The 18,254-nt window shown below is 44.9% G+C and overlaps 1 protein-coding gene and 1 long non-coding RNA gene across 2 annotated transcripts in view; one reads left to right on the forward strand and one right to left on the reverse strand.

Moving 5' to 3' along the window:
• The window catches only part of LOC138948913 (rhomboid-related protein 2-like), a 63,738-nt gene that overhangs the window by 23,751 nt on the left and 21,733 nt on the right, over positions 1-18,254 (reverse strand). Inside the window, exon 7 of the mRNA XM_070320548.1 lies at positions 11,611-11,711. Coding sequence (XP_070176649.1) covers positions 11,611-11,711 — 101 coding nt within the window. The remainder of the gene's footprint in view (positions 1-11,610; positions 11,712-18,254) is intronic.
• On the forward strand, positions 15,403-18,082 carry LOC138948915 (uncharacterized). Its single transcript, XR_011450129.1, has 3 exons — positions 15,403-15,924; positions 16,652-16,717; positions 17,256-18,082. It is a non-coding gene; the product is annotated as an uncharacterized lncRNA (long non-coding RNA).

The raw sequence follows: 18,254 nt of genomic DNA on the forward strand, positions 1-18,254 counted from the left end.
ACAGGCATCAAAAGACGCCAAGGAGAGAACGTCACCCAACCCCCAGGCGGGGGGCAGAGCTGGCGACGATGTCCATGCGCGGCAAAGCCTCGCGAACGAGGAAATCTATCTCTGGAAAAAATCAAAGATAAGAGTAGACCCCAGAGCACAAGACTCTGGAGCCGAAATCGTAGTAAAACGACAGCCTTAGAGGCAAAGACGGACGACTGAGAGCCAGACGGCAAATCGTCCGTAGCAGAAATCGGCACAGAAAAACGAAATATTAATCTTGTGCCAAAACTACAAAGACAGAGTTCTTCCAAAAGAAGAGGATGCTGAGGATTAGGGCTTAGGAGTGCCCAATGCCCTAACCCTCGGCCTTAGCTCCCTCTAATTCTCATGACGGCCATGTTAACGCCGAGAGAAAATAAACAAACAACTGAAACTAACGAAGTCCGAACGGACGCAAACATTTCAGAAGCAAGCAAGGAGGGCAGCTAACACAAGCGTAGTAGCTACCAAAGGCAGCTAAACAACAAGCTACAAACGAGTTAAGCGTCCGAGTACGGACGAAAACATCAACATAGCAAACAACAACATGCTAGCGAAAAATGGCGACCAAGGAGGAAGCCACAACAACTGAAAATTAACAAGTCCGGACGGACGCAAACATTTCAGAAGCAAGCCAGCAAACAAGCTAACACAAGAGTAAAAGCCACCAACGGCAGCTAAACAACAAGCTACAAAAGCGTTAAGCGTCCGCGTACGGACGAAAACATCAACATAGCAAAACGCAACGTGCTAGCAAAAAATGGCGACCACAAGGAAGCCAACAACCACTGAGAACTTCAAAGTCCAACAGACGTAAGAAATTCTCAGCAGAAGACAAAAACAAGTCAAAGACTATAAAGGAAAGATCTCACCAGCTGCAAAGCCAGCAAGAAGACGGGAGCCGTGGCCGGTGGGTGTCGGCAGACACAAAAAACAGCCAGAGCAAAGCCAAAACACGACCGTCAGTCTCAAGTGATAGAAGTCGATTGAGGTGTATGACGTGGTACGCGCCAATGGTGACGTAGTGCCCTACATGGGAGGCAACCCAGGGTGGCAAGTACATTGGTGCTGTCACTTTTTTAGTTGGGGTTGCTTCCCTTATACTTAGACGGGTAGCTTTTATCATGACCTAGGCATCTCGAAGTGTGTCAATGCTATTATGTGATTCGGAGTAAGAATATGTAATTTAATATGGGTTTTCAAGGACGGTATCAACGCGGGAAATGATATTTCGTCAGAACTACTTGTGGTAGAGTTATAATTTTTTTTTTTACAGGAGTAAGATTTGATTTTGCTAGACTCTTACAGAGCGGTTTTTGTAAAACCCATCAAAATTTTTTTTTAGAGAATATAATATAAGCCTGATTGGGTATTTTGTGGGCAAAAATTTATATTTCTCAATTTATGCTGCTGAATTCGAACTGGGGTAATTTGGTCAAAATGGCTCTGTATAAGTCTGAAACTGATATCTGGGAGTAATTTTCACTGCATTTGAAGCCTGTAGCTTCAAAAATGTCTTTTGAAATTCATGGGGCGTGGTGTGTAATTTTCGTATTTTTTTGAAGAAATTGGTATTTTTGTGTGAAAATATTACTTGCTTGGTCAAAAAATGGGCATGCAGGTGCTTTTTTATGCTTTCTTTCTATGAAGTACCCCTAAACTTCAAAGAAAACTTACAAATATTCAGATTTCATTTTTCGTGCCACCTCTCCCCTTAATTTCACATAAATATGCAGTTTTAAAAATTCTGAACAAAAGATTGTGCATACTTTATGACTTTCTTGCAAACATTCACTGACTGCTCTCACTCTCAATCATACTTGTCAAACCCACGAGGAAACATGTGATAGGATCCAGCTCATCTTTAACTTTTTCTTATTCCAGGTATTGAATCAAAGGGACTGAATAATACAATGATAAAAAAAACTAAAAAACCTTTTCGTTAGTAGATGCTCGCTGAAGGCAATGAAACCATGATTGCTGTGGGGGAGACCGGGGATAGTCCGCCCTCGGGGCACATCCGTCTTTGTCTGTTTATTCTTACGTTTGCACCTTTTAGTCATTCACACCATGTGAGAGTGACCACTCTCACATGACACCAGTGTCCCTTCTTCCCGCCATATCCTGCAGAAGTTCAGAGGTTGCGCGCCCATATATCGTGAGTACAGATCACAACAAGAGGCGAAGCCTTCAAGGCTCCCGTAAGAAATCGACAAACAGTAACACAAGCTCAAATCACTCCGTCACACGCACATGCACGCCACACACACACACACCACACACTCAGAGTTAAAACTAACGCATCATATTTACTCCATGTATAATTTTTAAAAGAAGTCAAACAGATAAATCAGCAGTAGATCTGCGGGTGCTGTGTTCATTTGGAAATCTACCATCAGCTTATCTGTCTTTTGCACTGCAGACACTAAGCAATAGGTACCTGCCATGTGGTCACTTTTTCCACTGCTGTCCTCAGTCATATACTTTTCATCAAGACTTGTCACCATGCCGAGTGGATCTAAATTCAGAAGTCGTCATGTGGCTGAGGCATATCTGACATAGCGTCGATCTTGTTGTAGCTTATCCTCCTTTCTGAAACAAAAGGCAAAATACGATTAGTTGTGATGACTACAACCTACACAAATAAAAACAGTGTTTTGATACTGAATAGTCGGGTTATAAAAGCTACTTTACCTATGCAGCATGCATGGGAATCCTACATTATGCGAAACATGTCAACTGACTGCAGCAGCCTGGTTCAAAATAATTCTGACGGTCAACACAGTCAACACACTATTCACAGTTCATTGAGGAGCAACTGAGGTACTCTCCAGTGGTGGATTTAGGAGGGGGGCGGGAAAGGGGGCCCGGACCCCCCCTATAGGGAAAGAGAGAGATTCAGGGGAGGGGGGGGGTCATGCACCCGACCCACCCTGGCATTTTCGGGCGCTTTGCACCCTCAAGTTCGTGAAAAACAGTTTGGGTGTGCCCCCCTTTCCTGGATCCACCCTTGCTATCTGATGGTCTTGTTTGAATGATAACGATCAACTCAGAAGGAAGAAATCAAGAGAGGAAAAAATAAACCATTAACATTAACCGCTGAAAAATACAGAATCACATGTGCCATTAATATGTAGAACAAAATTCCACAGCAAGCTTTCTTTGGACGACTGTCGTTGTCTCAAAACTCGCATTCTACCTGCTGTCCAACAGAAGCTAATCTTACGTTGTGCTGCCTTGAAAAAAAAATGCCAACAAAGCCAAGGAAGCTGTTGCAAGGTGAGTTTACCAAACGTTTACCAAACGAATCGTGATAAGCTTATGACAGCAAATAGTACAATCAAAGAGAGGAGTCTGGAAAGAAACGCGATACAGATCTAGGTAGATCTAGCATTCACAAATTGTCTGAAGAAAGGCACCACATTTTACAGACAGAACCATGACAGAGCATGTTTTGAAACTGAGGCAAAATCGTAATAATTTTGACTTTGAGAACAGATTCATTCCGTTTCCTTATATCTGCATGTTCAAGTAAATAGTAGACAATTATACGGGCAGAGCAAACTTAAAGGCACAGTAAGCCTCCCGTAAACCATCACAGAGCTCCCCGAGCGTCTAAATACAGTACAATCATACTTCCATTTGAACGCTCACCGAACGGGAACATCCTGGCTGCTTTCTGTCGAGCGTGAGACATTTTCCAAGAATTTATTTTCGTAGACTTGTTCCGTTAACAACAACGGCGCCTCGTTTTTGCGCTAGACCTAACTTTTAAAATCTAAATAATAAATTCACAGCTTGTTACACAAACATTCTTTAATCATAAAAGAATTCGTTTTTCATCAAGACAAGATCAGAACAATTCGAAGTTGTGAAAGTTTAAAAAAAGAAAAGCCCGGAAGCAGGGTCACGCAAGGGTCGTAGCAGACGACGGCTGTGAAACCCAACTCCTGTGATATGAGAGGGTAAATTTACATAGTGCAATATCATATTTGATTGTATCCCTTTTATGTTTTATGTTTTATGTGTGTCGTCCTATACAATTGTTGTTATAATCGTTTACAGGCAGACAGGGTGTGCCGAAGAAAAATTTCCATTTTTATGTAATATTTTAATGGACAATAAAGTGCTGTTATTGTTATTGTTATTGTTGTTATCAGTGCAAATTGCCGTTCCTGTCAACAGTCAAAAGCCATCGCTAGAGTTCTTGTGAACCACAGCCGTTGTTTCGTGCATAAAAAACGTGCTATTGTAGATAAGCTCACGTCGAGTCGCATTCAAATGACTAACTGACGACTGCATTGTGAAAAGGGAAAACTGGATCACACGGGTTCACGATGGCTCAGGGGTAAGATAAACCACGCAAAAATAAATTCTTTGAAAATTGTTCGCTCATTACGGAGGGCACCTAGTATGTTCTCAATTGGTGAGTGTTTAAATGAAAGGGTGTTTGTACTGTGTGTAAATGCCTGACCGTATCTGTGATGGTTTACGGGAGGCTTACTCTGCCTTTAAAACTCCACTGCAAGTCTTGAAATTCACATAAATCGAACCAAGAACAAAGACATCCAAACATTACAGGCAGTTTAGATCAACTAATTTCACTGGAGGTGACTGCCTGGCACTGTTTTTCATATCCGTGGCTGCTGAAATAGAAAGAAATTAAACAAAACGAATGATCATTAAGCTTATGTGACACGCTTTATGAGTGGGAGACACTAGATCTGTCTGTACTTACATTGTTACTGGGGACACGACTCAGCCAGATCGACACTGCGCTTTCGACAGCTGATCTTCCCTGCGCAGACACTGGAAACACTGTCTGCAAACACGCTGTGCAGATCAAACTGTTGGAAATGTCTTTTGGCTTTGGTATCTTCTTTAGGCCAAAAAAAAAATTAGGTCTGTTTACGGTAACATAGGCCCAAAAAATAGGGTCGGTAGGTCGGGATTGTTTTTTTGTTTTGTTTTTTTTTTCCAAAAAACCATATTTTTACGTTATTTTGCAAAAAAAACAAGATTTTTTTTTTTTTTTTCCCCAAATGCCAAAAAAAAGTTTAGGGTCGCGCGAAAAAACTAGGGTCGGTCGGGTTACCGTAAACAGACCTATTTTTTTTTGTGGCCTTATCTATTTTTCTTGAGCTAAGAAATCGAACAATGTGAAATCGTTTTTTCCGAATCGGCGAATGCAGCTCGGTGAGAACTGGAAAGTGAGTCTTTTCCCACAATCCTTAGCGCGACCCCTACCTACCCTGGTCTTGACTAACCTGGTCTACATACCACACACGACACAAACCGGTCAGCTGCGTGTACCCCCTTAAACCACCCCACCACCCGTTTTCTTTGGATACACACTTTAACTACACACATGCCGACAAAATGTTGATCATTGGTTCAATACTTTGAAGATGTTGCTTGAAAAATAACCAGGTAAAATCGAAAATTTCTAAGATAAATTTTCATTTAATTAATATACTTACTCAACTCACATAGTTAGCATTAACTTCAGTTTATTGCTTAGGTATTGAAGTAGTACTCTACCCTGGTAAAGGGGGGAGGCACTCCCAAAAGAAATAAAATCCGTAAGGACAGGAGTTGCCTCCCCTAGCGGCCGCCCGCGCCCTCTATAGGCCGCCCGCGCATGCGCGGATCCCGCCAACAGGCGTCATTCCCCCACGAAACACACACCCATAACACATAAAATGTTAGCGGGGAAGGTTGGGAGGGTATAAGATATGTGAGTTGAGTAAGTATATTAATTAAATGAAAATTTATCTTAGAAATTTTCGATTCAATAACATATTCTTACCTCAACTCACATAGTTAGCAGATTGCACATAAAGGCGGTGGGATACTCACATTACTCCCTGGGAAGAATCTGGCCTGCGGCAACCATTGCCGGGAGGCAGCTCGTACCGTCCGGGCGCGTGCTTGCGATGTCCCGGAGGTAGAAGCTCAGGAACACATCCTGGGATGTCCAATAGGCGGCTTTGAGGACGTCCGCCATCCTGCCTCCTGCCAGACTTGAGGACTGCTAGGGAGGCTGCCCACGCTCGCGCCTCGTGAGTTCGAGGTGAACGTAGAGGGAGAACTGACTGCCCCCCCCCCCCCCCCCCCCTTGTGTCTGCCACCACTGATATGCGAGCCTTATGAGGGTGGAAGACCATCTGGTGAGCGTGGTTTTCGCTATGTCTTTATCTCGCGTTGTATTCAGCGAAATAAAGAGCAATTTCTGAGAAGCTGATCTGAGCGGAGCGGTGCGGGACAAATAAGCTTTAAGTGCTCGCACCGGGCAGTTCAAGAGATCCGGATCACCGGGGGCTAAAATGTCCCGGAGAGGCCGGATAGAAATCACTGGCGAAAGCTGGTCCGGTTTCTGGCTCTTTGCAAGAAAATCGGGCCGAAAATGCAGAGAGATGGAGCCGTCGCTTTCGAAGGCGATGTCGCGGTCTAGGCCAGAAAGGCCGTGTATCTCGCTACCTCTCCGCGCCGAAGCGAGCAGTATGAGCATAAGAGTCTTACGCGTAAGATTAGAGAGGCTAGCGCTTTGTAGTGGTTCAAAGGAACTAGAGCGCAAGAATTCTAGTACCAGAAGCACATCCCAAGCCGGGACCGAAGTCCTTGCCGCTGCCGAACTGAGGGAGGCACCCTTTAGCACACTCGCGATGACTCCCCCGAGGGAGATGGAGCGCCCGAGTTGCTTAAGCGTCACGGAGATGGCTGACCTGCGAACTCTTAGGGTAGACGCAGCACGACCCTGAGAGGAGAGCCATGCCAGATGGTTTGCGACCTGCATAGACCGCGGGTAGACCGGGTTAACGTCATTAACCGCACACCATCGCGTCCAAGATAGCCAATGAGACGAATAAAAAGAGGAGGTGGAACGCCGGTGAGCTTTTTGGACCAAATTTAGGGTGAGGTCAGAGGCGTCTGAGTGATCTCCGCACAGTCTCCAAGCGTGAAGATCCAGGAACTCGGGGCGATCGTGCGCGATCCCCGTTCTGGGTTGAAGCAGCTCCCCTTGCTTGAGGCCGAGCGGGATCGGAGGGCCGCTGGCGAGCCGCAGGAGGTCCGGGAACCAATGCTGACTCGGCCAGCTAGGAGCCACAAGTAGAAGGCGAGGACGCTCGAGGTCGGCCTTTCGCAGGACCCTTCCTATGAGTGGAATGGGAGGGAAGGCGTAAGCCTCCGATCCCTGTCCAGTTGATCGACATCGCGTCGATCTTCCACGCCTCCGGATCGGGAAAGGGGGAGACGAAGATCGAGAGGCGACGCGAGAATCTCGTGGCAAAGAGGTCGATCATCGGGCGCTCTACTTGTGCCCAAAGACGCAGGAGCGCATGATGGGTGAGTGGACAGTGGACAGTGACTCCATCTGTCCCTGAACAGACGCCAGTGTCCTGGCTGGGGCCGACTGTTGCCCCAACAGGAAAGACAGTAGGTCCTGCAGTTTGTCGATGCGACGCTGCATGGGACGAACAGTCCATGCGCATGTGTCGAATACCATGCCCAGGTAAGAGAAGGTCTGGGAAGGTGACAACTCGGACTTGATCCGATTGACCTGGAAGCCGAGGGCCTGTGCCTGGGCAAGGACGAACTGGGTGTGCTGGTGGCAAAGTGCTTCTAGCTGATGAAGTATAAGCCAATCGTCCTAGTACACCCTGAGGCGGACGCCGTGCAGCCGCACAAGGGCGCAGAACTAGCGCACCACCATGGTGAACACCCAGGGGGCGAGCGAAAGCCCGAAGGGTAGGGCTCGAAACTGAAACACTCGATCGCCCCACACGAAACGCAGCCACTTCCGGTCCGCCTCGTGCATGAGGATATGGAAGTAGGCGTCCGTGAGGTCTACGGACGTCACCCAGTCTCCGGGGCGAAGCGCCTCCCGGACAACTGCCGGAGTTTCCATGGTGAAGCGAATTTTTCGCAGAAAGCGGTTCAGGGGCGAGAGGACCAATACTGGGCGCCACCCTCCGGACGCCTTGGGCACGACGAAGATTCGGCCGTAAAAGCCCAGGGAGGAGTGGTCGAGAACCTCTTCTATAGCCTGTTTTTGCAGCAAAAGGAGGATCTCCGCTTGGATCACCTCCCGAGCGCCGGGGCTGACCGGAAACCGGAAGTTGGAGGGCGCTCTGGACAAAGGGGCTTTGTCTCCCTGCCAAGGAAGACGGAACCCCGATCGAATCACCTCCTTTATCCAAAGACTGTCCGTCCGAGACAGCCATGCTGGAAGGGCCCGGGAGAGGCCGCCCGCCACCGAAGGGGTGGAGGGTGGGGGGGTGACTGGATCGGGGGTGTCTCATTGGGGGTGGGGCTTGCGCCCGGACCCCCGCTTCCCGAAGGAAGGCTTGCGCTGGTATGGGCGGGACCGTGCACCGCCCCTTCCTGCGGGCGGAGCCCTATGCCCGAACGGCTTGGCAGGTGCTGGGGCAGGACCGCGTGGTGTTGAGTCCTTATTCCTTCTGCTGCTCTGTTGTTTGAGCGCAAGTTCGGACAGCCGAACCACCTGCTGGTCGCGGGATTCTTCGGTTTGTTGACGAAGAGCATCCAGTGACCGAGAGCCTAGCAACGCCCCTTCCGAGAAGGGAGAGACTCGCAAGGAGTCCATGGTGGCTCTGTCGGTCAGACGAAAACCATGCAGAAAAGCCTCGCGTCTCCAGAACACAACCTGTGAGTAGAGACGCGCTGCGTTAGTCATCTGGGTGTCCGTGACTTTCGCAAGAGCCGCCAGAAGCATGGCCGCGTCGGCCTCCACTGCATCGTCCCGAAACTTAAATGGATCGATGAATGATGAAATAGCTCTCGTCAGCGAGCGGATGAGCGTCTCCGCTAAGGAGGAAAGTTCGAGAGAGGAGCGCCCAGTCTCCTCTAACCCAAAGGAGACTCTGCTCTGTGCAGACAGAGGATCTCTCACGACTGTAGCCGTCGTGCCGCAGGCGAGCTAGTTCCGGTGTCACCGGAAGAGGTGCCTTGGGCAAAGAGAACGAGGAGAGGAGAGAGAGGGGCTTACCCAGAAGCCGCGATTTCTTAGAGTTGGCTGGTATGCCGTTGCCTGCGTGTGCCGAAGCCAACCAGGGCTGAGCAGAATCGGGAGCATTGCCATGAGCGGCCAACAAGGGGAAGGGAGATGCAGAGTCAGCACCCAACACCTGAGCCATAGCGAACGACACCGAAGGCGATTCGACAAAGCGAAAACGAGCCTTAGTGTCCCCCGCGGCCGCGAAATCCGCCCAGGCGGAAGGAGGAGGAGCGGCAGAAGAAGATTGGGCAGAGACGCCTTCAGGGAAGTAACGTGAAGTGATCTCCGCGGCCAACTCTAGAGTAGGACCAAGTTTGCTGGGAATCCGCAAATGTGGGTCAAGTTCAGAGCGATCTTCCTCAGCGTCCATTTCCTCCACATAATCTTCCTGATCACCATCGGTGTAGGAGTCCGGGAAACCGGAAACCCACTCCTCGGCAGGGGAGGAAGTGGCCAAGGTCGGTTGGGCAGAGTTCGGAAAAACCGGAAATTGCCCAAGGACGGAAGTGCTGGACGCCGGAACCGAAAAGACGGAACCGGAAGTCGAGGCCGGAAGTTGGTGCGACACCGGAGGCGGAAACGCAGGGTCGCTGCCACCGAACACACCAATGCACTGTCCTCCACCGGAAATGCTCGCTACGGCATAACCGGAAGTGGAGGGCGACAATCCGGACGCCGGAACCGTAAAGACGGAACCGGAAGTCGCGGTCGGATGTCGGTGCGACACCGGAAGTGGGAAAGCAGGGTCACTGCCAACGAACACACCAGTGCGCTGTCCTCCGCCGGAAGTGCTCGCGACAGCACAACCGGAAGTGGAGGACGACAATCCGTGGTTAGCGGCGACCGGAAACCCCGAGGGGAGACCAGAGGATGCTACCCCCTGCGTACTTGTGAGCGGAACGGCGGAGCCGAGCCGAAAGTCGCAGGTCGATGACCGCCGACAGGACCCTCCAGGCCGCAAATGGGCAAGGAAGGTGCTGATGCCTGCGCAGGACCCCCCAGGCCGAGACCTGAACACAGGGGCACAGGCTGACGAGCGTCGCCGTTCCCCAGCACACCCGCCACAGGGGCGGTATGCAGCCAAGGAGCAGCCGTCAGGGCGAGACCCGGGGAAAAAGGAACGTGAGAGCCCCCAACAAGATGGGGACCCCCACAAACTCCATCTACCGCTGAAGTGCTAGCGGCAAGCGGAGCAGAGAAAGCGAACTCTCCTGGAAGGCCAGGGGAGAAAGGCAAAAGACCGGAACAATTTGGCCCGATGTCGGCCGACGTGATGGTGGCCGAAGCCCGAGTCCGCGGAATCGACAGGACGTTAACCGCGCCGTGCTGCGAAATCGACGGGATTTACATCTGCCATAACTGTGACTCTGATGGTGACTCCATCTATTCTCGATGGTAAAGATTGCAGATTCATGTCTAAAAAAGACTGACGCCGATTTGTGTTACATTTTTTCGACATTCTTTTGTATTTTGTCATTGGCATTTTTGAACCTAAATATTGAAGGGAATTAAAAAAGCTTTCCCACTGATCGGGTGCTTGTTTGACTGACTGTGTGTGCGTACGTGCGTGTGTATAAAGCTTGCCCACTACTAGTCTTGTACCTACTATGGGATGAGAGCGGCGGACTTGCCCCACCCTGTAGGCGGACTTACCCCGACTTGGGGCAAGTTCGCCTACGTTAGGGTAGTTCTACTTAAAGCAGTATGTACAACAAATGTTCATGCGCACACAAAAACTGCACATTGATATCAGCTACACATTTGTCTTGATGTAAAATAAAAAATCAGTCTTCTAGTTCATCAAACTTGCCAGTTAGGCTACCAAAAGCATAAAAGTAGCCGGACTAGCCCCGGTCTCCCCTACACAATTTCTCTGTCACAAAGGGTGCATCTTGCTTGACCGGGCGTGTCGACTTTTCGTATGTGTTCACCAATCCGCTCTTGCTTGTCACTAACTTTAACCTCTTTGGAAACCCAATCCCATTTCCACTGGTTAACCACTAACACCTTTTTCGTCATAATCCTGGCCGCGTCGAACAATATTCGATACCGAAGACATGAAGTTTTCTTTCAAATGGAACACAAGAGACACGTCTTTGTCTCGGACAAGTAAACCACATGCAGCGAATGTTGCGCGAACGTCTGTTTCATATAACGTGGGACAGCCAAGACTACAAAAGCTGAAGTCAACCGTCAGTTCTGGATAGTGGCTTGTGCCATTTGAAGACACCCGACCGTTTGAGAATAAAAACCTCATACGATTTTTGAGGGATTTTTTTTTCCCCCGCTGAATTTTTTCCCCCCGCTGAAACTCCTCACGAAAACCGCTGAAATTAGCGGATCCGCGGACCATTCCCATGCCTGCTTACTTTAAATCGAAATGACCCGGCTCCATCCACACACACTGAGAAACACACACCTATAGCTGAAAGTACAATTTTCAATTGCCCAAGAAGATACATTGTGAAACCATCCACAACCACAGTAAAAACAAATCAAACAAACAAGCAAAGAAAACAAAAACAAATATAATACAAATAAGCAAACAGTGTCTCACTTACTGTGACAATAGCAGCAACATGAGCTCCCAGCAATGCGTAGACCCCTCCGCTGGCTCCAACCAATGCCACGCTATGGTCACTGATCGAGTGGGCCAGGGAACCTGTGTAACGGTGAGACAGATACAGTGGCTTCATTTCATATGGCACAGCATAGCATAGCATATCACAGTATAGTATAGAATAGCTGCACAGCATAGCACTGCAGAACAGAGCATGGCAAAACAAGAGTGAAAAAGAGTGTTCAACACGCAAAGAAATGCACAGACAACCACACAGATCAAGACACATACAAAAAACAAATACACACACAAAGGAGCATATGAGTTCAGATTTGCTCAAAAAGCGTTCAATACAAGGAGAGGATTTACACAAATTTGTTTCCACAATCATTACTGTTAGTGACAAGAATAAGACCTCCTTTCAATAGGAACAGACACTGAATATCACACAGCTGTTGCACCTAACAGAATCCTTCCAAGCATGAAGAAATGTGTGTGTGTGTGTTTGTGTGTGCGTGCGTGTGGCTGTCTATGTATTTGTGTAAGCATCTGTCTGTGTATGTATGTGCGAGTGTGTGTGTGATAGAAACATCTTGTATTCCTGTTTATTCCCCCCTCTGCTTCTTTACCTCTGTAAACTTGTAGAGCTAGTTATTTTTCGATAATGACCCAGCAACCAAACAAATAAACGAGCCAGCAACAGCCTGAATCCTCGATAGTGCAATGGGTTGAGAAGCTGTTCTGTTTCGGTACTACTTTTGCGACTGAAAAGTTCCGAACGCTCTTTACGTACGAAGTATACATCTCTGGAGCAAACAATACAAACATACCGCATTTAAATTAACAACTACAGGCCTGAACACATGAATCTCCATATAAAATCCATGAGTTCGGTTGTTTTCTGAATCTAGATCTGCCGTGCACAAACCGTTCATCACAAGCAAATTCCCAAGGCAAGTAACTCATACTCTGGCGACAAGAGTAGTTCCCCTTCTTTTAACGCAGTTTCTTCGACAACACTGACTGCAATCCGACGGTCAGTTTTCAACAATATTTCATTTTATAAACAGATCACACGCAACCAAATGCACACATCTCATCAATTTAAACAACATAAAGCGGTTTCATACACTATTTTCCTCAGAAAACTGAACTTCATACAGTAATTAACGTTGGAACACGGGTGCAAAAGTTCGTCTGCTAGTCCCATTTGACGAAAGAACATTTACTAAGCGATACTAAAACATAAACAGAACACACAATATCTGCCTTTACCGCCACAGCAGAATAACAGCATATCTGTGTACTTGATTTTAGTCCAAAACAGGGAAACTGAAAAGAAGTGTTAACAGAATGGAATGATTTGCACGGAACTATACAACCGCGCATTAATCGATCGCCTGCGCAGGTTGACTGGTTGAGTGATTCGGATTCGATCAAACTTTCGCACAAAAACTCCTGGTTTTTTGGAATAACTGAAGAAAGGAGGAATAAAGAGGTTACACACCTCGTCTCAGTGATTATTAAAAATAATGGTCTCAGTTCGCGGTCATGAAAAAGCTCGCTGAAGCTCGCATTTTTCATGATCCGCTAACTTCGACCATTATTTTTAATAATCACTGAGACTCGGCATGTAACCTCTACTTATGTGAGTGTGTATATGCGCGCATGCCATTACTGAATCTAGAATAACACCCTAAATGTTGAAGCTTAAGGGACAAAAACAGAAGGATTAATAAAAGATCTCTGGAAGTCCTAGTTCCAAACATGTGTGCTTCAAAATGGAATTGTTACAAATTAATCCCCTCAACACAAAACAAACATGAGAAATGTGAGATAAAAAAATAAAAAAACAAAAAAAAAAACAGCACTAAGCAAAAGACACTAAAAACAAAGCCCCTCCGCCAGGAAAAGTGTTAATTCAGCAGAGAAAAACAGAAAAGAAGAAAAACGGAAAGAAAATACAGACCAAAAAGTAACAATGTAAACAGTGGATCACAAAATAAGGGAGAGCCAACATAGTCACTTACAACACAAAGCACAAGCAGGTGAATGGAGTTTTTAAATTGCACTAATACACTAACCCCTTGGAAGGACATGAACTCATCAACAGCAGCATTAAAAATGATGAAAAATGGTTCATCACTACAGAGTTTATTAAAATGTTTTGGAATAGATTAAAGAGCATGATTACAGACTCGTTTAATGAAGCCTTTCGTAATAATAATTTGTCTTTTACGCAAAAACAAGGAATAATTAAGTTATTACAAAAAAGTACAGAATTACCCAGGGAAGACCTTAATAATTGGCGTCCAATTACCCTACTTAATACAGATTATAAGATGTTGGCAAAGGTTTTAAATCAGAGATTGAGTTCGGTTATTTGTAAGTTAGTAAATGAAGATCAAGTTGGTTACATAAAAGGAAGGAATATTGGAACCGTGATTCGTACAATAGATGACGTAATAGAGTATTTAAATCGAACGAATAAGTCTGGGTTTATATTGGCCCTTGACTATCGTAAAGCGTTTGATTCCATTTATAAGGAATTTATGATAGAAGCATTTAGATCATATGGTTTTGGTGAAGATTTTCAAAAATGGGTTAAGCTTTTAATGACAGACACTTTTAGTAGTATTAATCACGGAGGGTGGATTTCAGAACCGTTTCCCTTGAAGTGTGGTATAAGACAAGGTTGTCCATTTTCACCCCTGGCCTTTATATTGGCGGTGGAAATACTTGCCATTAAAATTAGGAAAAATGATATAACGGGTGTTGAATTACCCTCAAAGGTGGGCGAGGAGAGTGCCCTAAAAATTAAACAGTTAGCAAACGATACAACAATATTTTTACAGAACAGGGGTGATGTCTTTAAAGTTAAAGATATAATAATAAAGTTTGCAAAGTTTTCAGGACTGACCCTGAATGTTAATAAAACCAAAATAATGAAAATTGGACAGCATTGTGGTCAGCAAAAGTTGCCCTTTGAGTGCACAGAAAAGATTAAGATTTTAGGTATATATTTCGTAAATAATGATAGAGCAATAAATGTTGAACAGAATTGGGTATTAAGAGTTCAGAAGATTAAGAAGTTGATTAAGATATGGAGTCGACGAGATTTAAGGATTCACGGTAAAATTGTAATAATCAAATGTTTTTTTATTTCACAGTTAGTATTTGTGATGCAGACGATTGGATTGCCAGATAGGGTTTTGACAGAGTTAAATAGATTGTTTTATAAGTTTATTTGGCAGAGAAAGGGTTCGAATAAAAAAGCATTTGAAAAAGTGAAAAGAAAAGTAATGGAGAAAGAAATAAGTGAAGGTGGGTTGAAAATGCTAAATGTGCACAGGATGCAAGAGTCTTTTTATTTACAATGGGTCGGACGTTTGTATGAAAAGAAGGGAGAAAATTGGACGTTTATACCACTATGGTTTCTGGGACATGTTGTTTCAGGGTATGGTTGTTTTGATTTGAATGTTAAACCGAGTAAGGAATTGAATTTGACAATGATTGGAAGCCCATTTTGGCAGAGGGTAGTGTGGACACATTTGAGTTACAAGCGTAGGATGGAACATGATAAGATTGATGTAAACAATTTTTATAAACAGATTTTGTGGAGTAATGATTTGATTCGGTATAAAGGGAAAATGTTGTTTTATTTGTATTGGAAAAATGCTGGGATTGAACGAGTAAGTGATTTGTTTATAGTGGAAGAAAAGAGATTGAAGTCAGCAGCAGAGGTATATATACAAATTGGAAAGAATAATGCAAATATTGTATTGGATTATTGGGCGTTAAAGATACTGGACTTGTCAAATCCAGGTGCACGGAGCCCCTGGGGCTTTTAGTCATACCTCAGGCATCTATTCCTTTGAATAAATACCAAGTTTCATTGACTTCCATCCAAGGAGTCAAGAACTTCAATTTTTTTACGAATTAATTTTTAACTCGGACCCGCCGGTCCTTGGCCTATTTCTTAATTATTTTTAGATCTGCATCATCTTGATGATCACCACATGCACATAGAATGACACGTCACAAGCAAACTAGGTCACACATAATTGATGAGCTTGTAGGAAAAAATGGAGGCTCATTCAGTCGTATCGAACCAGGGTGATAAGAAAAGAACAAAACGCAAGGGTCCCCGGCCGACTGTACCGGATTCAACCAAGAAGAAACGAAAACGCACTCGTGCACGTAACTATGACACGTCGCGCGTGTATATCGGTGAGGAGCTTGCGCGTTGGAACGAAGTGAAGAATTAATTTGGATTCATCACCAATCCGCAGTTTGCTCGTCACCTGCTGAACAAGTAGGTATTTTTTCATGCATTTCATGAGATGTTTAGGATGCTATTTATGTTATGTGATGGAAGTGTATATTGGACTTGTTTGTGAAAAGTAAATTGACCAAAGAATTACTGAATTAGGGTGGGAGGGATTTGTTGTGGAGCAGAAATGTATCACCGTGAGTCAGTAAAAGTGCCCGTTGCCCTGACAAACTGTCGATACTTTGCGTTCGGCGTTTGCTTTGATTACTGGGAACTTGCGTAAGCTGCTGTCTTGTTTAGTGTCGTTTAGTCATCATTGCTTGTGGTGTTGGGATTCCCAATTTATAACCTGTAAAAAGGAAAATGTATGCACGAGGTGTTTGACGATTTATTTCGGATAAGCGAACCGTTTCTTTCTGCGGCCATTTGCGTCTGTTATGATACTATTTATAGAACTATGCAAATGAAATATTACAAAACATAGATCTATCGGCGCATTGTGCGATTTCTGCTCTACACTGTGTGTGTGTGTGTGTGTGCCCCTGTGTTCTATGTGCCCTCGTGTGTGTGTGTGTGTGTGTGTGTGTGTGTGCCCCTGTGTTCTATGTGCCCTCGTGTGTGTGTGTGTGTGTGTGCCCCTGTGTGAATGTGTGTGTGTGTGTGTGGCCATGTCTGTGTATCCCTGTGGTTGTGGCTTGTGTTTTTCATGAGTCTTGAACATTATTTATTTATAGGACATTTACTTAATTTTTCTTATTTTGTGAATCAGCATTGAGGCTACAGCAACAATGCCAAGCAGAACACAGGCAGGCGGTACTTCTTTTGATCTCAGCAGGTAGTTGTATGTTTTAAATTATCAATAAAATAAATAGTACAAAAAAAGTCATAATTATATTTATAGTTATGAGATATATGAAGATGGAAGTGTGTTTGTTATTGGTGTAAAAGCCAAACAGTTAGTTGATACTAAATAATATTATGATTTGTAAACGATAACAATTAAGCTCAGGCTGCTGGGCCATAGAATATCATGCCTCACGCCTAACGTATATCACGTATACATCATGTCTTTTTTTGGTAGGACGTTGTGGCAGTTGTAGATTAACAAGCATTGAAATGATGATGGTGACCAGGATGTTCTGAGAAGAGGGTGAGCTTGCTTGTTACATAATTCATATTTTGTATTTTTCCATGTTTGAAAATATGTGTCACTATCTGTGTCTAGATCATCAGAAAATAATGAAGAAAGCTGCGTGAAATAACAAATATTCTGAGAAATGGTTTCACTTAGACTAGAGTTAAAGTATAGTGGTATTGTAGTTGAATTTGCAGGAGAGAACTGTTGATTAGTTAACATTATATGCTGCTTTCAGCGACAAGAAGTTTCATGGATCAAGAGCTGGCAGGACTGTGAAGCAGAAAGAGCTATCTCAGTCTTTCATTGACCCACTAGAGTGAGTTGTTTTTCTTTGATAAATATTGTGTGGGTGTGTTCAAAACACATGCTGTTTGTTGTATACGTATTAAAACAATATTTATAAAATAAAGTTGATTAATGTGAATACTGCAAATTTCTGTGTATGATAAAATCCTTTTATGGTTACAAATGGGTATTGGGATTTGTTTCATTTATGATTGATCAGAACAAATATATTCCTTTTCTATTTTCTTGAACTCTGTGTGTCGATCCTGCTTGGCCAAAACTATCTCATTCTCATTGAGTGAATGATAAATTCTTCAAATAAGTTTTTCTGTTTTCTGTCAGGAACTGGTTAATTCTGCAGATTCCAATAAGCAATAAATTGTGCATTGTGTAATTATCTTTCAGGTCATTATTGGAATGTTCAGAAACTGCTTTGACTATTGTAGGTATAGGGGCTCTTTCGATAAAACCACAATTAGACTTCACTTACTCAGGTAAGCTCGTCATAATTATGTAATTTTATCTCCCACAATTCCGAGAGGAATGGGTCACGTGAGACTTTAAAGTCTGCAGCATTTACACCCTAGCACTGTCGATGAATTGAAATACATATAAACCTACCCCAATTCTTCAGGACAGAACAGCCTGTCCAAAACTCCTCCCACTGTCCACTGGTTTCTTGTAAAAAGTTGTGAAGGTGTTAGCCCGACGCCAACCAACAGTCTTCAGAATGGTTGCCAGAGCGGAACCTTATCAACTCATGTGGAGAGGCACAAAAGGGATCTCTATCCCGTTCAAGGCAATGCTGAAGCCAGCGTTTGAAATATGACTCGTAGTTACGCTTCGTACCCTCTCTCCAGGCTGACATGATAGGCTAATGTCTGTTGCTTCATCCTGAATTCCCTGTTTCTGAAGGGCTTTCCGGACAAGGAACATGCCACTAGTTTCA

The sequence above is a fragment of the Littorina saxatilis genome, linkage group LG15 (assembly GCF_037325665.1).
Source record: "Littorina saxatilis isolate snail1 linkage group LG15, US_GU_Lsax_2.0, whole genome shotgun sequence".
In the NCBI taxonomy this organism is placed as follows: Eukaryota; Metazoa; Mollusca; class Gastropoda; order Littorinimorpha; family Littorinidae; genus Littorina; species Littorina saxatilis.